The sequence below is a fragment of the Sinohyriopsis cumingii genome, unplaced genomic scaffold (genome assembly GCF_028554795.1).
Source record: "Sinohyriopsis cumingii isolate HCF-2022 unplaced genomic scaffold, ASM2855479v2 utg000198l, whole genome shotgun sequence".
NCBI classification, from domain to species: Eukaryota; Metazoa; Mollusca; class Bivalvia; order Unionida; family Unionidae; genus Sinohyriopsis; species Sinohyriopsis cumingii.
The window spans coordinates 4,413,899-4,440,434 of NW_028315875.1; the positions used below are offsets into that span (position 1 = coordinate 4,413,899).

General features: G+C 34.2%; 2 protein-coding genes across 3 annotated transcripts in view; one reads left to right on the plus strand and one right to left on the minus strand.

The window, feature by feature from the left end:
- The window catches only part of LOC149774601 (uncharacterized), a 79,142-nt gene extending 62,324 nt beyond the window's left edge, over positions 1-16,818 (plus strand). For both annotated transcript variants that reach the window (XM_089945061.1, XM_089945060.1), the window contains 2 exons: positions 3,468-3,611; positions 7,138-16,818. In XM_089945061.1, coding sequence (XP_089801187.1) covers positions 3,468-3,611; positions 7,138-7,263 — 270 coding nt within the window. In that variant the 3' untranslated portion in view covers positions 7,264-16,818. The remainder of the gene's footprint in view (positions 1-3,467; positions 3,612-7,137) is intronic.
- An 8,195-nt stretch (positions 16,819-25,013) lies between these two features.
- LOC149774602 (uncharacterized) lies at positions 25,014-25,379 on the minus strand. The gene has a single exon (XM_089945029.1). The coding sequence runs from the start codon at positions 25,377-25,379 to the stop codon at positions 25,014-25,016; it is 366 nt and encodes a 121-aa protein (XP_089801155.1).
- Between the last annotated feature and the right edge of the window lie 1,157 nt (positions 25,380-26,536).

The window sequence follows — 26,536 nt, forward strand, 5'->3', positions numbered from 1 at the left end:
TAAAATTCAACAGAAATAGCAAAACTGTTAAATTCTTGACCGTAATTTGGACAGAATTGAAACAGTATCCAGCTTGGACAGAATGGAAACAGTATCCAACTTGGACAGAATGGAAACAGTACCCAACTTATTCTAATTGCATGACAATCATACATACATTCATTTCATGTTAGAAAAACATAATACTATAGCCTTCCCAGATATAGAGCATCAAGTGAAAAGAACAGAAGCTTCTTAATTTCAGATGAAGCCTACAGTTACTTATCAGCATACTAGTAGTACTTGTTGGCATATTATTTCTATAGAGTCAAATGTCTGCATGTACATACTAGTCGTATTTGTTGACATATTATTTCTATATAGTCAGATGTCTGCATGTACATATATACTAGTCGTACTTGTTGGCATATTATTTGTATATAGTCAGATGTCTGCATGTACATATATACTAGTCATACTTGTTGGCATATTATTTCTATAGAGTAAGATGTCTACATGTACATACTAGTCATACTTATTAGCATATTGTTTCTATAGAGTCAGATGTCTGCATGTACATACTAGTCGTACTTGTTGGCATATTATTTCTATAGTCAGATGTCTGCATGTACATATATACTAGTCGTACTTGTTGGCATATTATTTCTATATAGTCAGATGTCTGCATGTACATATATACTAGTTGTACTTGATGGCATATTATTTCTATAGAGTCAGATGTCTACATGTACATACTAGTCGTACTTGTTGGCATATTATTTCTATAGTCAGATGTCTACATGTACATTTTGCACAGAACTTTGTGAGCAGATATTTTTATAAATCAATGAATTTTTGTGAAAATTGGTAAAAAGTGGTTAAGATATTATGAAATGGATTTGCATATAATATTGATATTGTTAAAATTTGACATCTATATTTGTATGATTGTTTGAATTTCAGTTTCCAGGGCTTTGTAAAAATATAACCATTGATATAAAGTGATACTTGCCTATGCAGGTTTATTCCGGGGTACATATTATTTTAATGAGTTACCAATGTATCAGTTACTTGCCTATGCAGGTTTATTCTGGGGTACATATTATTTTAATGAGTTACCAATGTATCAGTTACTTGCCTATGCAGGTTTATTCCGGGGTACATATTATTTTAATGAGTTACCAATGTATCAGTTACTTGCCTATGCAGGTTTATTCTGGGGTACATAGTATTTTAATGAGTTATCAATGTATCAGTTACTTGCCTATGCAGGTTTATTCTGGGGTACATATTATTTTAATGAGTTACCAATGTATCAGTTACTTGCCTATGCAGGTTTATTCTGGGGTACATAGTATTTTAATGAGTTATCAATGTATCAGTTACTTGCCTATGCAGGTTTATTCAGGGGTACATAGTATTTGATTGAGTTATCAATGTATCAGTTACTTGCCTATGCAGGTTTATTCCAGAGTACATAGTATTTTAATGAGTTATCAATGTATCAGTTACTTGCCTATGCAGGTTTATTCAGGGGTACATAGTATTTTAATGAGTTACTAATGTATCAGTTACTTGCCTATGCAGGTTTATTCCAGAGTACATAGTATTTGATGGAGTTACCAATGTATCAGTTACTTGCCTATGCAGGTTTATTCCGGAGTACATAGTATTTTAATGAGTTACCAATGTATCAGTTACTTGCCTATGCAGGTTTATTCTGGGGTACATAGTATTTTAATGAGTTACCAATGTATCAGTTACTTGCCTATGCAGGTTTATTCCGGAGTACTTAGTATTTTATTGAGTTACCAATGTATCAGTTACTTGCCTATGCAGGTTTATTCAGGGGTACATAGTATTTTATTGAGTTACCAATGTATCAGTTACTTGCCTATGCAGGTTTATTCTGGGGTACATATTATTGTATTGAGTTACAAATGTATCAGTTACTTGCCTACGCAGGTTTATTCTGGAGTACATAGTATTTTAATGAGTTACTAATGTATCAGTTACTTGCCTATGCAGGTTTATTCTGGGGTACATAGTATTTTAATGAGTTACTAATGTATCAGTTACTTGCCTATGCAGGTTTATTCTGGGGTACATATTATTTTAATGAGTTACCAATGTATCAGTTACTTGCCTATGCAGGTTTATTCAGGGGTACATAGTATTTTATTGATTTACCAATATATCAGTTACTTGCCTATGCAGGTTTATTCTGGGGTACATATTATTTTAATGAGTTACCAATGTATCAGTTACTTGCCTATGCAGGTCCATTCAGGGGTACATAGTATCTTAATGAGTTACCAATGTATCAGTTACTTGCCTATGCAGGTTTATTCCGGGGTACATATTATTTTAATGAGTTACCAATGTATCAGTTACTTGCCTATGCAGATTTATTCAGGGGTACATAGTATTTTATTGAGTTACTAATATATCAGTTACTTGCCTATGCAGGTTTATTCTGGGGTACATATTATTTTAATGAGTTACCAATGTATCAGTTACTTGCCTATGCAGGTCCATTCAGGGGTACATATTATCTTAATGAGTTACCAATGTATCAGTTACTTGCCTATGCAGGTTTATTCAGGGGTACATAGTATTTTAATGAGTTACCAATGTATCAGTTACTTGCCTATGCAGGTTTATTCAGGGGTACATAGTATTTTAATGAGTTACCAATGTATCAGTTACTTGCCTATGCAGGTCCATTCAGGGGTACATATTATTTTAATGAGTTACCAATGTATCAGTTACTTGCCTATGCAGGTCCATTCAGGGGTACATAGTATTTTAATGAGTTACCAATGTATCAGTTACTTGCCTATGCAGGTCCATTCAGGGGTACATAGTATTTTAATGAGTTATCAATGTATCAGTTACTTGCCTATGCAGGTTTATTCTGGGGTACATATTATTTTAATGAGTTACCAGTGTATCAGTTACTTGCCTATGCAGGTTTATTCTGGGGTACATAGTATTTTAATGAGTTACCAATGTATCAGTTACTTGCCTATGCAGGTCCATTCAGGGGTACATAGTATTTTAATGAGTTATCAATGTATCAGTTACTTGCCTATGCAGGTTTATTCTGGGGTACATAGTATTTTATTGAGTTACTAATGTATCAGTTACTTGCCTATGCAGGTTTATTCTGGGGTACATATTATTTTAATGAGTTACTAATGTATCAGTTACTTGCCTATGCAGGTTTATTCAGGGGTACATAGTATTTTAATGAGTTACCAATGTAACAGTTACTTGCCTATGCAGGTTTATTCAGGGGTACATAGTATTTTATTGAGTTACTAATATATCAGTTACGTTGGCTGTCCAATGTGGATATATATTTCATCAGGGTTTATAAGAAATAGGTATTGTTATGCACTGTGTATCAATAATGTCATGATACTGAGGAAATAATGCTTTTTTCTGTGATAATTAATCCTGAATATATATTTCTCTTTAATTAGATTCTTTATGTAGACCCATTGGGTCTTGCTGCAAAGCATGGTTTGCCCTCAAGAGCCCACATGGTGGAAAATGATGGCTTATGTTGTTGGATGTTAACAGAGATCAACAGCCGTCCTCTTAATCTCTTCTTCAAGGATGCAGAGGTACCATAAAACAGATGAGTGAAACATGACTCTTAATGTCTGACCTAAATTAGCCTGTTTTCACAATTGTGGGAAGAAAAAAAACAACACTTTATTTGGCATGACTTTCTTTAATTTTTATGTTAATTAAGCAAAACGTGTTTTGTTTGACAAGTCTTTTGTATCCCTTAATTAATGACTTGGACATTTTTGTTGTTGAAAATATTGTTAACATTATCTGTTTTATCTAGTTTTTCAAGAAAAGGGTGTTCTGTGGCCCGTTATATTGAATTTATAGGGGTCGTCTTGCTTTCACCTGCACTGTCTGTTATTACTTCATTTACATTTGAATTCAGTACTTATATTAACTTCACCTTGCATTGAATTCCTGTAAATTTTGTAATAATTTCCTAAGGTTATTTCCTGTTGATACTAATTTACCATCATATCATGGTCACATGTAAAATTAAAGTAAAAAATAGTCTGCAAAACGGTGACATTTGATGTACATTAAAGTCTCCAGATGTAACAAATTCCAACATTTATTTTATTATATACTTTACTTGACTTGATGGATAATCTTCTAACCATTTTTACCTATAATTTTGCTAAGTAAATGAAAATACATTTGTAACTATACATTAGGGCATGTCAATGACTTTGCATTAGGGCATATTAATGTATTAGGGCATATTAATGTCTGTACATTAGGACATGTTAATGACTATAAATTAGGTATATCAATGACTATAAATTAGGGTATATCAGTGAATCTACATTATGGCATATTAATGACCATATATTAGGGTATATTAATGACTATACATTATGGCATATTAATGACTGTACATTAGGGCATATTCATGACTATTCCTTATGGCATATTAATGACTATACATTAGGGTATATTAATGACTATACATTATGGCATATTAATGACTATTCATTATGGCATATTAATGACTATGCATTAGGGTATATTGATGACTATACAGTAGGACATATTAATGACTATGCATTAGGGTATAATAATGACTATACATTATGGCATATTAATGACTGTACATTAGGGCATATTAATGACTATACAGTAGGGCATATTAATGACTATGCATTAGGGCATATTAATGACTGTACAGTAGGGCATATTAATGACTATGCATTGGGGCATATTAATGACTGCATTATGGCATGTTAATGACTATACAGTAGGGCATATTAATGACTATGCATTAGGGCATATTAATGATCATACATTAGTGCATATTAATGACTATACATTAGGGTATATTAATGACTATACATTTTTGCATATTAATGACTATACATTAACACATATTAATGACCATACATTAGTGCATATTAATGACTATACATTAGGCCTATTAATTACTATACATTAGGGCATATTAATGACTATACATTATGGCATATTAATGACTATACATTAGCCTATATAAATGACTATGCATTAGTGCATATTAATGACTATACATCAGGGCCTATTAATGACTATGCATTTTGGTATATTAATGACTATACATTAGGGCATATTAATAACCATACATTAGTGCATATTAATGACTATACATTATGGCATATTAATGACTATACATTAGGGTATATTCATGACTATACATTATGGCATATTAACGACTATACATTAGGGCATATTAATGACCATACATTAGGGCATATTAATGACTATAAATTAGGGTATATTAATGACTATACATTAGGCCTATTAATTACTGTACATTAGGGCATATTAATGACTATACATTAGGGTATATAAATGACTATGCATTAGTACATATTAATGACTATACAGCAGGGCCTATTAATGACTATGCATTTTGGTATATTAATGACTATACATTAGGGCATATTAATAACCATACATTAGTGCATATTAATGACTATACATTATGGCATATTAATGACTATACATTAGGGTATATTCATGACTATACATTATGGCATATTAATGACTATACATTAGTGCATATTAATGACTATACATTAGGCCTATTAATTACTATACATTAGGGCATTTTAATGACTAAACATTATGGCATATTAATGATTATACATTAGAGCATATAAATGACTATGCATTAGTGCATATTAATGGCTATACATCAGGGCCTATTAATGACTATGCATTTGGGTATATAAATGACTATGCATTAGTGCATATTAATGACTATACATCAGGGCCTATTAATGACTATGCATTTGGGTATATTAATGACTATGCATTAGTGCATATTAATGACTATACATCAGGGCCTATTAATGACTATGCATTTGGGCATATTAATGACTATACATTAGGGCATATTAATGACTTTAAATTAGGGTATATTAATGACTATACATTATGCCTATTAATTACTATACATTATGGCATATTAATGACTATAAATTAGGGCATATTAATGACTATACATTATGGCATATTAATGACTATACATTAGGGTATATTAATGACTATACATTATGGCAAGTTAATGACTATGTATTAGGGCATAATAATGACTATACATTAGGGTATATTAATGACTATACATTATGGCAAGTTAATGACTATGTATTAGGGCATAATAATGACTATACATTAGGGTATATTAATGACTATACATTATGGCAAGTTAATGACTATGTATTAGGGCATAATAATGACTATACATTAGGGTATATTAATGACTATACATTATGGCAAGTTAATGACTGTACATCATGGTGTATTAATGACCATACATTAGGAAATATATAGATTATATAGTGTGATAAGTTATTTTTAACAGGTATACTGTTTATTTTACATGTAAATGAGTAGGCATTAGAAGAGTGTCTGCATATATTTCATATGAAACATCAGTTGCTCATCAAGGTAATTACTGATACATGGACTGATGTGAGTAATAAAAATAATTACTGACATGTGGACTAATGTGAATAATAAAAATAATTACTGACATGTGGACTAATGAGGCTATTAAAAGTAATTACTGGCATGTGGACTAATGGAAGTGAGTAATAGAAGTAATTACTGATACATGTACTAATGTGGCTAATTACAGACACATGGACAGATGTGACTAACAAAGTAATACTGGTGCATTAAATTACACAGTTGTATAAACAGGCCTGATTTAACATGAATGGCACACAAAGAAATAAACTTACTGGTGGTTATAGTAACCATTACTTTAATGTTACTCAGATTTTCACTTTTGTGGCGACTTGGGGTGCGTGGTGATAGTAGCTTCTGAAGCAGGTTTTTTTTTATGTTAACAGTGATTTCTTATAGTTCTGATGCTTTGATATCACAGATAAGAATGTTTATTTTATTGTTTTATCACTGTTATAACCTGTTAAAGGGGCCATAGTTTTGTCAATCAAGATTGTTTTAATCTGAATTTATTTTATGAATGACAGTTATTGTTTACAATGGCTGATGGAGACGACTAAAATTTGCATTTAGTCAGACTATATAATTGTTGATACATTGTAATTAATTTGTGAACTTCTACGATTTCAGATTGAACATCTACTGTCAGCTGTTGGACTAGATATCTCTATCGTGGTTCAACCCTCAGATTTCATCAAGGAGTTGAAAAAACAATTGAAGAAGATTAAAGGCTACAAAGATTTTCTTGTGAAGTAGCATCCTGACAGCAATTTTTTCATGTGGGCTTAACCAATAGGACTATATGTAGTGCCAGACTTAATTTGATTGCCTGGTATAATCTGCAACGTCTAAATTTTAGAAACAGTGTGCCCAGGGGTGGAGTTTAACCTGTTTTAACACTTTTTACCTCCAGTAGTGCTAATTGAAAAAGACCAAATTTGACAGAAAGCATACTGGCATTAAAGACCATGTAGATTTATACCAATAATGCCCATCTGCTATAAAATGTGGCCAAAATTACTAAAAGCAGAAAGCCTTGAAATGATCTCTTCATAAATATTGCTGAATATAATTTGACCAGATTCGACAGCATTCCTGCAGAAAAGATTTTAAAATTGGTGTAAACGATGGCAATCCACCATCAGTTATGGCTTCCATTACTAAAAGACTTCTTACCAAAGGTGCTAATTAGAATTTCTACCCTCTTTAAGAGAAGCATCAATGCATAAAATCCCTTAAAATGTATTTAAATGATGTCAATGCACCATCAATTATAACTTCCATTACTGAAAAATTGACAGACCTTAAAATGACTTTTCAAAACTGCTGAACAGACTGAGCAGATTTGACACAAAGCAGTTGGGCTTGAAGGCATTTTTTGATTTTGCAGATGGTGCTAATCCGTCTTACTAAAGATAGAAAACCTTTAAAAGATTTATTATTATTAAAAAAACGTCTGAATTCATATTGACCAAATTTGACAGAATTTATTCTTGCATCTTTTGAAAGGAAAAACCATTAACCAATGAATCTATCACACTGACTGTAAATAATGAACCACTAGAATAGGTAGAGGAATTCACATACTTTGGAAGCAAAGTGTCCACTGATTCATCACTAACCCCAAATCATTTGGGTCTCCGAGTTCATCACATGTTTTTCAAAGACATAAATGCAGATTCTGTCTAAAAACAACCAGGGTCTCATCTAGAAATGTCACCTTTTCTAGTGTTATTGTTAATGGGTTTAACACCATTTTTCAGCACATGTCAGGTTATACATGGGAGCAAGTATATTTGGTGGGGGAAGAATCACCAACCCACAGGAAGCTCCTGGCAAGCTTTCTCACACACCCATGTTGGCCGAGCCCAAGACTCGAACCCACAAAGACAGAGGTGAGATGCGGGTGATCTGTAACGATGAGCAATGTAGACCACTCAGCCACCCTGGGCTCCATTTTGTTAAATAGTACAGTTTACCTCTACATGAGCGTATTCTTTTTTTTTACTAACATTTGAAATGGTGAGTGTCTTTTTGACTTGTCACTTGTTGTAGCCAAAATTGCTGAAAAAAATGAGCTGAAATTTCTATTGGCAGTGGTGAGTTCATAATGTTAGTCGATGCCGACCCCTTCTCCTGTTTATATCCATGGTCTTCAGAAAGACACCATGACAAAGTCTTCCTTCCACTTTTCCAGTCATTTTCCATCAATGTGATTGAATGTTGCTTTAGAAACTTGCACTTTTGTGGATTAATTTACATTCCTACAAATTTTGCAGTTTTCCATTCTGAGGTGGATAGGTGTAACATTTCACAAGGCATCATACTATTTTCTTTTATATGCTGCATTGTTGTATGTTGTACTGCTGGAATGCCCCAATAACAAGAGGTGAAACAGTGAAATATGAAGAAGAAAAAGAGAGGATAATGTGCAGGGGTCAACTGCTATCCAGGGTGGAGATCTGTTAGGGTGGTGGGCCCCAGGAGGGTAGATCCCTGTGGAGCAAAATAAATTTAAATTTTTGAGATGCAAAAAAATTATTTTCATTACTCTATTCTGCATTTTTGTTTTTAATGTTGACCTGCACATTATGAAATGTTCATTATCCACGTTTAGCATACACTTCTTTTCAGTTTATGTATATTTAGCATCCACTTCTGAGCTTTTTTTCGATTCCATATATTTAACATCCACTTCTGAGCTCTTTTTAGATTCCACATAATTATATAGCATCCACTTCTGAGCTCTTTTCAGCTGATTCTTCTTTCATCACAGCTTTGCTGATGATTCTTTTTTTATTGACATTAAAATTAGTCATTTATTTTATTTTTATTATGCTTGGCTTCTTTTTCTTTTTTTTGTATTTTGGGCAGCAAGCCTTAGTTACAAAACATGTGTCTATCAACAGGATAAAACTATAGGTCTTTTTTTCCAACATTTTAACTGCAGTGTTATTTCTTGCAGTTTTTATTGTTTGCACTGAATGACCTGTAAGTTTCATTGTGTAGGCTTTCTGATTTTAGATTTCTGATAACACTGAATGAGGACTTCACCATTTGGACCATAGAAATGGAAAGGGCTACACATTACATAGGCATGTTTTTATGCCATTGATATTCACTCAGATCAGATAATAGGCTTGGCAACACCTAATTGGGCTGTCTGTCTAACCAATTTCTCATTCTTTATCATCAGACAGAATGATTATCTATGTATCTTGGTATCTTGTAATCAGCCCTTTTAGTCCTACATATTAACTGTGTATCACAGTATCAGTGTATTCAACCCTTTGAGTCCTCCAGATTAACTGTGTATTGTGGCATCAGTGTATTCAGCCCTTTGAGTCTGCCAGATATCTGTGCATCACAGTATTAGTGTATTCAGCCGATTGAGTCCTCCAGATTAACTGTGCATCATGGTATCGGTGTATTCAGCCCTTTGAGTCCTACAGATTAACTGTGTATCACAGTATCAGTGTATTAAGCCATTTGAGTCCTACAGATTAACTGTGTATCACAGTATCAGTGTATTAAGCCCTTTGAGTCCTACAGATTAACTGTGTATCACAGTATCAGTGTATTAAGCCCTTTGAGTCCTCCAGATTAACTTTATTTAACAGTATCAGTGTATTCCGCCCTTTGAGTCCTACAGATTAACTGTGTTTCACAGTATCAGTGTATTCAGCCCTTTGAGTCCTTCAGATTAACTGTGTATCACAGTGTCAGTCTATTCAGCCCTTTGAGTCCTACAGATTAACTGTGTATCACAGTATCAGTCTATTCAGCCCTTTGAGTCCTCCAGATTAACTGTGTATCACAGTATCAGTCTGTTCAACCCTTTGAGTCCTCCAGATTAACTGTGTCTCACAGTATCAGTCTGTTCAGCCCTTTGAGTACTACAGATAAACTGTGTATCACAGTATTAGTGTATTCAGCTTTTGAATCCTCCAGATTAAATGTGAATTGTGTTGTCAGTGTGTTATCAGTGTATTCTAACCTTTGAGTCATATGGATTAACTGTGTATTGTGGTATCAATGTATTCATTCCTGTGGATTAAATGTGTATCATGGTATCGGTGTATTCAGCCCTTTAAGTTCCATAGAGTAATAGTGTATCATGGTTTCAGTCTATTCAGCCCTTTAAGTTCTATAGAGTAATAGTGTATCATGGTACCAGTGTATTCAGTCCTTTGATACATATGGACCATCTGTATATCATGGTATCAGTGTATTCAGCCCTTTGATACCCATGGATCATCTGTGTATCATGGTATCAGTGTATTCAGCCCTTTGATACCTATGGACTATCTGTGTATCATGGTATCAGTGTATTCAGACCTTTGATACCTATGGATCATCTTTTTATCATGGTATCAGTGTATTCAGCCCTTTGATATCTATGGATTATCTGTGTTTCGTGGTATCAGTGCTCTTAGTACTTTGCTGAAAAAGAGCAGAGAGAGTTTTCTGCAAGTGCTGTATGTATTTAATATAGACTGGATGCATGCTTGAGGAAGGTGTCTGTCACAGGGACACCGTTACTAGTCTTTCAGATATGATGATACTATTGTATTATGATCTCAGTGACATGATATGCATTATATTGCAATGCACAGCTCTACTTGTCAATAGCAATACTTCCACACACATTATTTCTTTGCACTCATTTGAAATATTTTGCACTCCACAAGACATGCTTTTTGCAGGACTTAACAGGAAGCAAACATACTTAACAAGGTTGGAATTTAATGTCTGTTTCCGAGTTTATGGGGTGTTTATAAAATGTGTCAGACTTCACTGTAACCTGATTTCTGTTATTTGTATTTTATCCTGGTGATGTTTTATCAGGTGCTGAAAATATGTCAGGCCCCCTCTGTCATAAAACTGGACTCCAGACCTTGAAACTGTTCTGACCAATGAGAATGCTGCATTTGTTGATATGGAGTAAGATGTATATGTTGTTGTAGGATTTAATGCCATTTTTCAGTACAAAGATAGGCTATACATGGCGGCCATTGTAAATGGTGAAGGAAGAACATGGGGAAAACCCCAAAAAGAACCACTGACCCACGAGAAGCTACCGGTAAGCTTTCTCACATACCCACATTGGCTGAACCCGAGACTCAAACCCACAAAGACAGCGGTGAGATGGCAGTGATCTGTAACAGTGAGCGCTTTAGACCACTCGGGGCCCTGTAAGATGTATAAGTTTAGAATATTATTTATTGCGTGAAATAAATGTGGGTCAATGTATTCAGCCCTTTGATTGGGGGGGGGGGGGCAAGGTCATACACTGTATATTCCAAAATTGATTATTTAAGGTAGGCAGTTATTATTTTTGAGTTGGTTGTTTATTTTTCTAGAAACTGCTTAAAATTTAGTGGGTAACCAAAATTTTATACTGAAACTGGTCCCAGTTCCATATTACCCAAATTATTAATGTTCAAATCTTCTCAGAATTATTAAAATGTTTTGCATTAAGAATGATTTTAATGACTCTGTTTAAAAGTCATATGAAAATATTTTCATCTTGTATTTTGTAGTATTTTTCCTTGAAACTGCTGGTCAGTTGCAATATTGTATTTTGCCACATGCAGTGGGCTTAACTATCAGCTGGTCATTTGAAGTACTATATTTTGTCATATGATCATTTCTCCATATACATGTACAGTTGGCAAAATTAAATGTTAATCCAGATATAAATGAAGGCAACTTTTTCAAAACCTCCATCACCTATTGAATTTTAATTATATTGGTCAACGTAAAAGATGCAGAATGGTTTTGATTACATCAGCTACTCATGTATTTATTAACAGAAAGCCTTGCATGCCACCCTGTTGCCCATCCCACATTTTAATTCTGTAATAACCATTAAGAAATGACCTTGATTACAAGGGCAGACTCCATTTTATACTTATGCAAGTTGTAAAGTGAGATGCAGTAGGGTAACAGGTAATGATAGATGTCAGGGATATTAACATTTGTGTAAAGTTGGACATGAGTTGTCATTGTGTGAAGTTGGACATGATAGGACATTTGTGTGAAGTTGAATTTCACAGTATTTCTGCACTCTTTGTTTATTTAGGGCCATGATCTTTAAATTAGATTTTTGAATGCGAGTGGACAGTGACCAGAAGTACTTACATGATGGATCTGTCCTCTGTTTATCTGTCTATTAGCATTTCTTTGTTATTACTACTCCTAAACTACTAGAAGGAAAGTCGTGGAACTTGGTATACAGTTTCATCCTGAGGTGTAGTAAGTCACAAATGAAAATGGTTTCCTTAAACAACCATATTGCTACTATGGTGGCCAGTTTGAAAATATTTTTATTGTACATCTCCAAAATATTTATCACATTGACATGGGATTTCCATATAGTTCTAAATGAAAATGGTCCTGGCTGACAGCAGTACTATCTGGTCATCAAGAAAATCTTGTTATTGCAATTTTTTTAATCATGTTAATGTGAAGTTTTCATGAAAAGAATTTGTATTACTTATGGATGGTCCTAATTAAAATGTGTGCCGATCTGACATCCAACATAGCCACCATGGAATCCATCTTGAAAATCCTCTTATCACGATTTCTGTTGAACATATGCTGATATTGGGGTTTTCACTAAAAGACTTTTGATATGATCCTAAATGAAAACAGCTAATTTGACATCCAGCATGGCCGTAATGGTTGGCCATCTTGTAAATCTTGTTATTGCTTCTTCTGAACTGATGGTCATATTCACATGGGGTTTTCCTCTTTAAGACATTTGCGAAATGTAAATGGTTTGAAATGAAAGTTGTGTAAATCAACATAGCCTTAATAGCAGCCGTCTTGAAACTCGTACAAAGGACGGTCATATTATCATTTTGATTTTTGCCAAGATGTCTTGTGTTGTTGGACCTGCATGAAAATGATTCAGATATGAACCCATTAAGGCCACCAATACAGTGTTGACCATGAAAATCTTGTTATGAATACTTCTTCAGAACAAACGGTGATAGTGACTGGGTATTCCCAGAAAAGACTTCTTGGCACATGTTTGTCCTAAATTAAAATGATGCAGGTCTAACTTCCAAAATGGCTGTTGTGGCAGTTGTCTTGAAAATCTTCGTGGATACTTTGCCTGAAGAGATGGTTTATATAGACATAAGTTTTTGACTAAAACACTATAACAGTGTGTGGCTGTCAAATGGGAAGTTTTGACTAAAACACTATAACAGTGTGTGGCTGTCAAATGGGAAGTTTTTGACTAAAACACTATAACAGTGTGTGGCTGTCAAATGGGAAGTTTTTGACTAAAACACTATAACAGTGTGTGGCTGTAAAAGGGAAGTTTTTGACTAAAACTATAACAGTGTGTGGCTGTAAATGGGAAGTTTTTGACTAAAACACTATAACAGTGTGTGGCTGTCAAATGGGAAGTTGTTAAAGATATTTGGACAAAGTCTAACATTTAAAAATATTTGGGATTTAAGAAAAGAAAAAAATGCCAATTTTGTTGTTGTATACTGGTGCATGTTAATGCGATAAATACCTGGATTCATTTATATGATTGAGAATGATCCAAAGAAGTTGAGGAGATTCTTGCTCTTGTTGAATTATATGTAATTTCTCCAGTCAGCAAATATTTTCTTAGCTGTGTTTGTGGGTTTTTTAGGGGTTTATTTGTTTACTGGCCATCTGTGATAATATCTTACCTTCCTGTTGGCATCCCACACAAAGTTTCTCTGCCTGTTATAACAGTAGTGTCACAACAAGACTGCAGGCATCAGTGTCAGTTTTCAGCCATAGGCTTTTATCGACATAATGTATTTAGCATGGTGTCAGCTGTAATGTAATCTGAACCATTCCACTTTAGTTAAAGTGTTTAAATGACAGTATATGCCACAATTAACATACTCATAGCAAATTCTTCTGCTGTAAAGTAAATGTAGTGTATTGTGGTATATACAGCAATACTGCAGTACAGAATTTTTTGTGGTACCCATCTATAATGTTAACTCAGACCTATAAGAAAATATTTTTGTTGGCAAACATTGAATGTTGGAGTTGTTCAAGAAGGTTTGATATGGCTTAAGTACCACAACAGTTTAAGGAATGAAATGAGCTTATTGTGAATTTCTGGAAATTCCTTTCAGCCAGTAGAGCAGGGGTGCACAACCCCTGGCCCATGGGCTGACCGGCCCTCAGGGCAAATTAAAACGATGCAGAAATCTGGCCTATGAACAGTAATTATATATTTGTGGCCCTCTTAGAGAATGCAATCTGGCCCTTGGCTGATAAAGGTTGTGCACCCCTGCAGTAGAGCATCAGTCCCTTCAAAGCACTCTTGTCTTGTGGTGCCAATCAAAAGTTGAAGCTTCACATTATTATTAGTGGCGCATGACAATATTGAATGTTAGTACAATATGGTATGAACCAAGCAATACAGATATTTATGTATTCATTTATTATATCGATATGAAATGATGTTGACATAAAATTAGAACATTCTGACGAAAGTCTATTATTTTTGTACAATTATTATTAAGAACATATTCCTGTGTAACACACTCTTGATGAACAGGGTCTACTCTGAATAAGCATGATGGAAAATAATTCTGTATTTATAAATCTTCATCATTGTGAAACTGCAGTGAAATCATCTTGTTATCTTACCATCCATTATGATCTTGATTCCATATTGTTGGCGATACATACTATGACAATTTTGTTAGCATGTAACGTTGTTGATGTTGATCACTTATTGATCTTGACTTTAATCCACAAAGTAAGAGATCGTCAAGGGTAGATGAATATGATAACATTTACCCGAGGATACTGTCATAGAGTATAGCTGCAGTAAACTCTAACCCATGTGTGTAAAGCCTAGTGAAATATTCTGTAACATCAAAAGCAAAACACAATGGATGATTATTGAGGCTGTGGGCAGCCTGCAGAGTATATGATGTTAACATTAAGTTTTCTTTATGAAACTGCAAACAACTCAATCGATTAAGTTGAGATGTGTATTTCAAGCAAAGACCAAGTATTTGGTTCCTATGAGCTTATTCTACACAATTGCAATTATTAGTGTTTGCAGGTAGTTGATTTCAGTAACATAAGACAACTTGTTGTTTCTCTCAAATCAGTATATTACAATAATTTAATTACATTATTTCATACAGTTTTAAATATTTCAAAAATATTATTTTCACCCACCACAAATAATGACAGAGCACTGAGTGCTTGGTACACATTTATTTGTTTCAGTTATTTTGTGTAATGAGTGGAATTGCTTGTAAGCTTTTTTCATTCAAGTGCTGTAACTCTGTTTTCAGAGAATATTGTGTAAAGCAAATAGTCTGCTATTTGGCACAACCATTTTTACCTCCCCTGCATGAATGTGCTGAAGAGCTTGTAATATACACCTAGTATTGTTGTCATTGGAGTGAGTATTGAGATGCCACCGTTGTTTGGATCAGTTTCTCGGGTACTATTGCTTGCACAATGATGAAACATTTTGGATGCATACACCATACTAAATTGAAGTCCTTGTAACCTACTTTTAATGGTCCATTGATCATATATATTTTATATTTATGTCAGATTCTGCATGCACAGTCTTGAAAATAGATATGTGCATGCATCTTAAAGAATACTACAGCACCATCTAAAAGTAGGTTGCTGTGACTGAATTTTCATGCTACATTGATCATTTACATTGTATGTTGACATCACTTTCTGGGACATTTTTGTATAGTCATGAAAACAGATATACGCTTGCATCCTGATGAATACCAATGTCCAAATCAAAAATAGGTTGCTGTGACCTGCCTTTCATGCTGTCATGATCATGTACACTTTTGGTATTTGGTTGAGTTTATTGGAGTTTATTGTTGCTTGCTAATCATGATACCTGATATATGTATGCATTAAGTGGGGCACTATGCCTCAGTACCAAAGGTAGGTCATCATAACCTGAATTTTACTTTAAGGTGATTATTTACACCCTTTGATGTTTAAGGGAGATTATTGGAGCCTATTGCTTGTATGGTGCTATCAATCTAGATATGAGCATACATCCTGAGAAATACAGCATTGCCATATGAATGAAAAGATTCACTCATTATGGATGATCTAGAGTTATTACAAATATAAAACTATTTATGTCAGAATATATATGGTTAGGTTTTCTAACAGCCTATTTTTTATGTACATAAGGAGATGTATGCACATATAGTTGTATTTCATGATAGTAAACAGACATTTGTATCCCATCGTGTTCTTTGTGCAAATTGTGTAAAATACAATAAAGCGTTTGGATATGAATGCATTATCTTTTGGTATACTTTTTTTTATGTGGGGATGTTATTTCTCACTTAATTGTACGGTATTTTTATGATGTTTATTAAAGGTACATTGTAGGACACATACAGTTCTCTTTATCCCCACTCTTTAGTGAAGAATATTGTGAGACATTCCATGTGTCCATGTCCACAGCTCCTAAACAACTGACTGGCAGTTTACCAAACTCAGTACATAGGTTATCAATGTGCTGATTAAGGGGTATGACTTATGGATCTCTCTGCAGTTTGTGGGTACATCAATCTGTATGAGGCACAGTTAGTGTTTGTGTACATCAAATTATATGATGCACAGTTAGTGTTTGGGTACATCAAACTGTATGATGCACAACTAGTGTTTGTGTACATCAAACTGTATGATGCACAACTAGTGTATGGGGACTTGGAACTATGTGTACATGAAACTATGAACCACAACTAGTGTATATGTATATCATATGTCTATCATATTGTAAGGCACAGTATGCGTTATTTCAACTATATTTTCTTAAACTAACAGAAAAGAGCGAAAGCCAACCAGTTTTGGAAACTTCAACAAATAATTTCTTTCATTAGAATACAAAGTTAAACTTTATAAAGTACTTACAGTAATGCAGATTAAATCCCAAATAGTCCTAAAATTGTTATCACAAGTCCAGATGTATAAAATTCCAACTAAACTCCAGTGGTATTCCAAATATGTTCCAATATTGAATGTGTTGATGTGCCTCTAGTCTCAGATATGCTAATATGTGAGTGGCCTGTAGTGTGGGGATGTGCTAACAGTCTTTTGATGCATCGCAATAGCATAATTCAAATATGTTCTTGTCTGGATCACTATTATTCCAGATTAATATTCCAGTCCATGAATATTATAGATGAGCACTTTGTATTTCCAGTGAATAATAATCTGAATAGATAATTCCACCCAAATGAAATACTGAATACAACAATGAGACTGATTCTGATTCAAGATGTTAAGGCAAGATTGTTTGAGTAATTTCTTAAGGTGACTCTCTACAGTTCCATATTTTGCATAGGTTTAGACTTTTAAAGAGAAAGAATTTCCCTGTGTTTCCTCACTAGTTATAGTGGCTGTTTTAAAAAAAAATGTAAATCTTGGGTAGTGTTCAAAGAACCTTTAATTCCCTTTATTTTGGTGCATGATTGATGGTTGTAGTATGGGTTATAGAATATCCAGTTTGGCCTTACTTCAAATGTGCACATCACAAAAAGCTGCTAACTCCTTTTGGTCATTTTCACTTCCTGGACTTCAGCTGCATCATGGTTATAGGATCAATATATTATGTACATAGAAGTATAAAAAACAGGTCAATGAATGCAGAATTTTATTGGCTAATCAGGAGGTTATTTATAGGTACAATTTCTTTGAAATTTTGTATACATGTATCGGTTCTGTAAGTAGATTAAATAATACAACGAATAATCTGTGTTTTTCTTCAATTATAGAATAATTCAGTTTTGCTACATATATGAAGGTATACATTACAAATCTAAAAACACATTTTCTATGCATATATCAACAAAACTATTAGTCAGATTGAAAACTTTGCTTTTTCTACAAGTGAATTTAAGAATAAAAGTTTCAAACCTTGAATTTCCTTTAAAAATTATCAGTATGTTTTGAAAACTCAGTTGTGTCATTATACAGATCTGGCAACAGTTGCAACTAATATAAAGACAGCTGAAAAGAATTTATAAATATATTTGTATCGAACAGAAAATGAATACCTATGTCAAATATTTTTTATGCTCATTGTATGCAGGATTTGTTGTTTGCTTGTCTCACTAATGCTGCTGTTTACTTCAGTGTCATGCTCCTTAATTCTTATAAACCAGTATTCCAGATTGTTTTATATCTGGAAGAATGTCTTTCTTGATGTAACAGATGGGAAAATGCATGTTTTGTTTTCTAGTCGAAATGAAATGATAATTCACTTAATCATAAAGAGAAAGCATTGATATATCTGTAATTTTCATTAACAGAATTAGTCATTGTATCAGAATCAGGTTGTATCATACTGCAGGCAGATATTATCCCATTGATAACCCTGTTTCGTAACTTCTACCACTTCAGATGCCGTTTCTTAGTGTAATTGTAAATCTGAAATCTGTAGGAAGAACAAAAGGATACAATGGTGATTGAAAATGTTAGTACCTGAAAATCAAGTGTTATTCTAAATTTCTTATTTTAGTATTTGGAAATCAGTTATGTGTAGTATTCTAATTTTTTTCTGTTCTATGCAATAGACTGAATAGCTTGTGTTGCAGTGATATATGCATTACCAAACCTGATCATGTGACTTTTCAAGTTTTTCATGCTTTAATTTGTTTGTCCTTACTGGTAGCCACAACTGTTTGAACATCAAGAGAATCCTTTAATGTGAAAATATCACCACTACCTTAAAAAATATGTATTTTTATAATAAGCTTTCTTCCTAGATTGTTAACCACTGCGTTGTTAGTATCCCATTTCACTTATATAAAATGAAATAATAAAATCGCATCAGGTTCAGTTAAGGCATTGGGCCGTAACCTATGTATTACCAAATGTAATTGTTGTTCAGGTTGTACACAACTTAAAGTGTGTGTAATAAGTGATGTGTTGGATTAAGATTTTAAAACTTTGTACCATTTTAACTCTGGGTGAGTAATTTTTTGCCTTCCATATACAGTATATATATGTATATAAATAATAAACATTAGCATACATTATAACAGCACTGAATCCATACATCTATATTTATAAGCTAACAACGTATCGGAAGACTGGTAAAAGTTTATTTAAGTTATCTAGGTTTCACTGAAACAGCACGATAATGAGTAGAAGAATATGGAGAAAAAGCATTATCCAAATTATTTATGTTCTGAGTAACCAAATTTGTATTCTCATTGTTACATTAATCTAATCAAATGGCTTCTGTTTTGTTCTGCAATTCTTCAAAGATTTATAGTGGCTTCTTCTACAGTATGGAATAAACAATATAAACATAAACTGATTTCCTTTAAATGATAAAGAAGTACCAATTAAAGCTACACCAGTGATAATTGCAGATATTTTATTTATTACTTAATATATTTAATGGTGTTAAATTTGTTGCCAACTATTATCAAAGCATTTTGTGACGCTATTTCCATCTGTTTCATTCCAATCATGAGTTTGTAGTTTTCCTGCAAGATGGTTTTAATTAAAACTTTGTTTATTTTATTGTGATCTGCTTTAAATGCAACTGTTCTTTTTATAGAATTGTTTTCAACGTATTCATTCTTATCTCTTTGCATTTGTTTTGTTTAGCAATGAGTTTTGATTTTTGGAATTGGTCATATCTGATTATGTATCATGTTGATTTTTCCACCTCGGGTGCAGGAGGTCACATGTTCAAACCAGGGCCAAGTCATGCCAAAGACTTATAAAAATGGTACTAACTGCTGCCTGGCTAGGCGCTCAGCATTAAGAAAATAGTGTCTGGACTGTTCGGCCTGGTGTCAGGGTAATGTGACTGGGTGAGACCTGATGATACATAGTTGTGGCATGATGCCTAGACATCACTATATACTGCCACAATGCAGACATTGTAGCAATATGACTGATTTGTTTTAAAAAGTTACGTTAAAAATTCAAATCACACATCACTTAAATGAGTAAAAGATAGATCAAATGCTACTATGACTCACATTTATTTTGCTCTTATTTTTATCTATATTTTGTTATTTTGGTGAAATCATTTTCTTATTGTTTTGCAATGGCAAGGAAGTATTGGTGTTAGGAGTCAATTTATCTTCCAACTTTGTTAAAATAACTTTGAAGTCATCAACTACCTTTCACATGTCTTCATCATTTTATATTCATTCGTATGGTTTTATTCTTTACATAAATGTTGAAATCGGGCTTTGTATGTATTGGAATTTTCCAGAGACTTTTTAATTTACTCCATGCCGGTCTGTTATTAATGTATTTCAGCATTTATCATTTATTTATTGTAGTAAGTTTTGTTGAAATGTTTCGAATTTCTTTGGATGTTTCTCTAACAGTTTGTAAAGCTTGCAACAAAAGCGCAGGATGGAGTGTTTAATCTCTGGATAACTTAATCTTGAACATGCAAAATCTTCTTGTCATCTACAGTTCAGTAATATTGGTTGTTTTATTTATTATTTGATTATTGTTCTATTGTTTTCAATTTATCGTCTACCTGTTCTCACCAGATTTTTAAATAGTTATCATTCCAAAGTTTATGTCTGAATTTTAACTCTGCATAGGCCCTACCTATTAAAGTGTCAGCATAGGCCCTACCTATTAAAGTGTCAGCATATGCCCTACCTATTAAAGTGTCAGCATAGGCCCTACCTATTAAAGTGTCAACATAGGCCCTACCTATTAAAGTGTCAGCATAGGCCCTACCTATTAAAGAGTCAGTATAATCGATATCTATTAAAGTGTCAGCATATGCCCTACCTACTAAAGTGTCAGCATAAACCCTGCCTATTAAAGTGTCAACATAAACCCTGCCTATTAAAGTGTTAGCATAGGCCCTACCTATTAAAGTGTCAGCATAGGCCCTACCTATTAAAGTGTCAGCATAGACCCTGCCTATTAAAGTGTCAGTATAATCCCTACCTATTAAAGTGTCAGCATACGCCCTACCTATTAAAGTGTCAGTATAATCCCTACCTATTAAAGTGTCAGCATAGGCCCTACCTATTAAAGTGTCAGCATAGGCCCTACCTATTAAAGTGTCAGATTTATATAAGTTATCTGTTACCTTGATAATATGATTGTTATTGGTGTTTAAGTCAGCATTTATGTCTCCTAAAATTGTTTTCTTTCTCCAGGATTAATATCAACAGGAATTTTTAAAAATACTTTTACATCTACTTAATGTGAAAAACATAATTACTCTCATGGTATTTACTATCATACCATGAAAATTTAATACATTTTCTTCATCTCTGATAATGATTTCTTTGAAATTACTTCCATGGACGATATATATATATATATATATATATATATATATATATATATATATATATATATATATATATATATATATATATATATATATACTTAATCACCGTACAAACATATTTAACAGGTCAACACCCTAAAAAGCTTGAATAATTTTATGTGGAAGACTCCACTTAGCCGTTGTTGCCATTCTTTTTATATAAATAATAAAAATCCAGTAACTATCCCTACAATTCCAGCAGCTGAAAAACCTGTTCTACTTGAAACAGTTGCCATACTAACCTCGATCTAGGTTAAAAGCTCTACAACAATCTTTTTTAAATCTTTTTTCCAACCTTAAAATGTATTTAAAAGTTTGTTTTCACGAATTTGTTCACCTCTTGCATTACATTTCATTTATTTTTTAACAAAATGATCAGATAATGTTAGAGACAATGTCTACTTACTTAAACCTGTTTTAAGAGTAGATATAAAGCAGCATAGACCATTTTGCAAATAATGAACACCGTCTTTTAAGGAAACATTTTTGTCAGCCTGAGTTCATTTTGCAATCATTTTGAAGGTAGCATTAGTACAATTTTGCTAGTTCATTGTGACTGAAATAATATTATAAATGGAATGGAGACTAAGAGAAACCCCAGATGCAATAAGTAAAAAAAACAACACAGAGTTCAGAAAAATCAATTATTGTAAGCCTTATTACAAAATATACCTCAACAATTGGAGACAAAATTAGAACTAATATAGAATTTGTAGTAAAAAGTTTACTAAATGTGTAAAAGAAAGTACCTAAATCAAAGGTACCAGAAGAACAAAAACCATAGGAAAACTTTATTACCAAGATGAAAAGGCTACGAAAGAAACACCAAACCTACTTCAAACTTTAAAAATACTGGGTGGTCCATCAATTGAACTTGGCAGCCTGATGGTGCTGACGTAATCTACCTAGATACAAATCATGATATTCTCAGTTTTTATTTTGGGCTTTTTGATTTTGAACATATAAAAGAAATGCATTCACTGGCCAGACACAAGATACACAAGAGTTGGTGATAACACGTTTAAAATGGATAAAATGTTATTGAAAGCATATATCGAAGAAAACAGTAAAACATTGAATCATAAATACCTCTTACTTAAACATTGATAAGTTTCTGATCACGTGCTTTCATAATGTTTTGCTTTAGTCTAATTTGTTTGGATCTGATAGATTTAGTTTCTTCTTCTCTTTATCTCGTTGATTTAAATATGTGGTATTCATACACTCTTGTACTAGCAGCACTTGGCACAACCAACGCTCAGTATAACAATGCAATAATACAAACATCTGGTACAGATCGGTGTCGTATTTTTTGCAGTGTTCAATTTTAGCTGTTTTGTTCTTCATCTGCCTACACGTTTTGAAAATTATGTATCTAAAAGTTGTCAAGGTAACTGCTACTGGATGCAAATCGAGGTAATCCAAACCTTGTACATTAAATTTACTCAATAAATATTTTACTCCTAGCGTTACGACATTCTTACAATTATTCAGATATTTTAGCATTGACGCATATTTAGTATGTCATTTTGTTATCCATCCATTTTATCCCCTCATTTTCGTTAAATGTTTAATAGTTATTTCATTCTACTCACCATTTGCTATATTAATTACTGCTTCTTGTTTGTATTCTTTTGTACTGAACTTATTCGCTGTTTTCTTCTGCACAATCAAATTCTTTGTCACTTTTTTCTTTCGTTCTGATCCATTTAAAGGACTTGGAAATATCTGAAGTTGATAGACTTGGAAATATCTGAAGTTGGTAGAGTGGAATTTGATAATATTATTTACGATGAAGATTTTGATGAAATTTATGATAAAGATGATTACGGGGAACAAATTACTTATACAATAATTCAGGAACGTGTATTGATAATTTACGTAATGAGGAGTTTCAAACACGTCAATAACCATCTTTTAATAGTTTAGTTGATGACTAGTAAGATCATTTTATGCATGGATGAAGATCCGTATAAACTTGTTTGGTCTCATTTATGCAGAAAATTTCTTGAAGGGTAATCGAAGTAAAATGTTAGTATCTAGCTCGGTAGCTTTACAAAAGGCAAAGGTGATTTTCTAAAGTTTTTAGGATAGGCAACTTAATTTGGTTTGGTGCTCTAAGGCAACATAAGTAGGTTATTTAATGCAGAGGCAGATCCGATGGTAGGATTCGGTCGTAAATCCGGCACACCAATCACTGAGCAAACGCGGCTCCCAGGATTGACAACCAAAAGAACGGAGAGAAGCCATCAAATGAGAATAACGAGATGTTAACAATTAAATGTGTACACAAAACTGCATTCATGCTTTTTCCTGAGTTGGTGGAAAGAACGAGTTTGATATGGCATATGGATACGTCGAGGCCGTCAGACTGAGACACATTCATAACCAATATTAAACGAGTTGATTCCTGAAACTCCTAACAGAACACGAATGCGTCTTTGTATTTATTACATACCCACTATTTTACGCTTTCTAGATATTATTTTTAGATTTCCTGTATGAATGATATTAAAAACTAGTTGGGACTTATAAAAATTCGATTTATTGTGTCTGAAACTAAGCGCAGACGTTACAAAAGAAATTTAAGTAGTTTGAATCTGGGTGTGTGATATGGAACTACGGACTGAACAACAGTATCGAACACCAGATAAAACGTGTAAGATTAAATGGGCTTGTGATAAAATGAGTAAACTGTTACAAACAGAAAGAGGCAAACGGTAATAATTTATGACCATACAGATTTGGTAAAATTGCGTGACCATTACACGCTGATTTTAACCATGGAAATACCTTGATTTTAAAAATGAACTTGAAAATGATAATTACCAAAACAATAAGAAAGAGGTTATTCTCGAGAAGTAAATGTTGACGAATTATTTCATCCAGAAGAAGAGAGAATTGCAAGGTTATGTATATGCTGTAAAATCAAAATTAAGGTTGGTGAAATCAAACGCTGAAATGTACGACAAGCAAATAAAAGGTAATCTAGAAAGATCTCTCTCTCTCTCTCAAAAGAAGACACGTTGTGCAGTCGCATCGACGGCGGTCGCGCGTGTGGCTCTGGAGTCCAAAAGTCCGATGCACACAGGCGGTTTCAGGTGGGGCATGGGACACCGGTGGTTAGGGGTGGCTGGGATACAGCTCTGTGACGTCACTCACGAGCTGCAGCAAGACACTGGCGGCGGTTAACCTCGAAGGTGGAACAGGCTTTTATTGTCAGGGCTCGCCAGTGGCTTTTGCCTGTGGCAGCGAGCTCGAGCTGGTAGGGTTGAAGGTCTGTCCATTTGATGTGCGTCTTGAGATTGTCTTTGTACCTCATGCGAGGGCTGCCTTGGTTTCGGTTGCATTGGACTAGTTCGACAAAGAACAGCAGCTTTGGGATTCTGTTTTGACCCATGCGGATGATATGGCCAGTCCAACGAAGCTGGGTCAGGATTAGCTTGGCTTCAATGCTTGTTGTGTTGGCTCTATCAAGGACTTCCTGGTTGGTGATTTGGTCCTGCCACTTGAACTGCATGATGGATCTCAGGGAGCGCTGGTGGAATTGTTTCAACTGATATGCCTTCGGCAGACAGTCCACGTTTCACAGCCGTACAAGAGAGACATGAGGACAACTGCATTGTACACTATCATCTTTGTTGACAGGCGTATGTCCTTGTGCTGCAAGACCTTTGTTCGGAGTCGTCCGAGTGCTTGACTGGCTTTTTGGATCCTCGCAGTGACCTCTTTGTCCAGGAGCCATCACGGGATATTGTGCTGCCAAGGTATTTGAAATTGTCCACATTCTTCAGCTGCGTGTCGCCAATGGTGATGCGGGGTTGTGAAAGGACAGAGTTTGGGGTGGCCTGGAAGGGGACTTCTGTTTTTCCCAGGCTAATTGTGAGTTCAAATAGGTTGGAGGCTTCCGAGAACCTGTCCACGATTGCCTGTAGGTGAATGTCTTCATGGGCCATGAGGGTACATTCATCTGCAAAGAGTGCTTTAGTGAGTGATGAGTCTTTCTAGCGTCTTGGTTTTTGCAGCTAGGCGACGGATATCAAACACTGATCTATCCACGCGATATCTAATGTAGATACCAAGGTCAAGGTCACGGATGGCATGGAGCAGTACCTGTGTGGAGAAGAGGTTGAGTACCGGAGCGAGTACACAGCCCTGTTTGACACCGTTAGATATGGGGAATTTCTCAGAGGGTTCACCGTCTGAGAGAATCTCTCCAGTCATGTCATCGTGGAAGAGCCGGAACGATATCACCAGTACAAAATAATAGCACAAACTTGTGAAAGCAAAGGAGTACAGGTTACTATTATGAGAATACTAAAGCAACTGTTCAAAGAAAACGGTGTACAAATTGCTGTTATTTTTAGATGGCAATGTTATTTTTGAAAGGTTTTCAGTAGATGGAGATGGAACAAGTACTGTGTATAACTAATATGGAGGCAGCAGTGATGCGGGTAGTTCCTGAGGTTCATATGATGCTAAATTTAGAAGAGGTATGACAAATATTGCCGAGTCTCAGAGTGGTCCAAAGCGCTCACTGCCATCTCACCTTTGTCTGCGCGGGTTCTAGTCTCGGATTCAGCCAGTCTAGGTCTGTGAGAAAGTTTGCCAGTAGCTTCTGGTGGGTCGATGGTTCTCCCCGGTGTTTTCCTGGGTTCTTCCTCCACCATTTATACT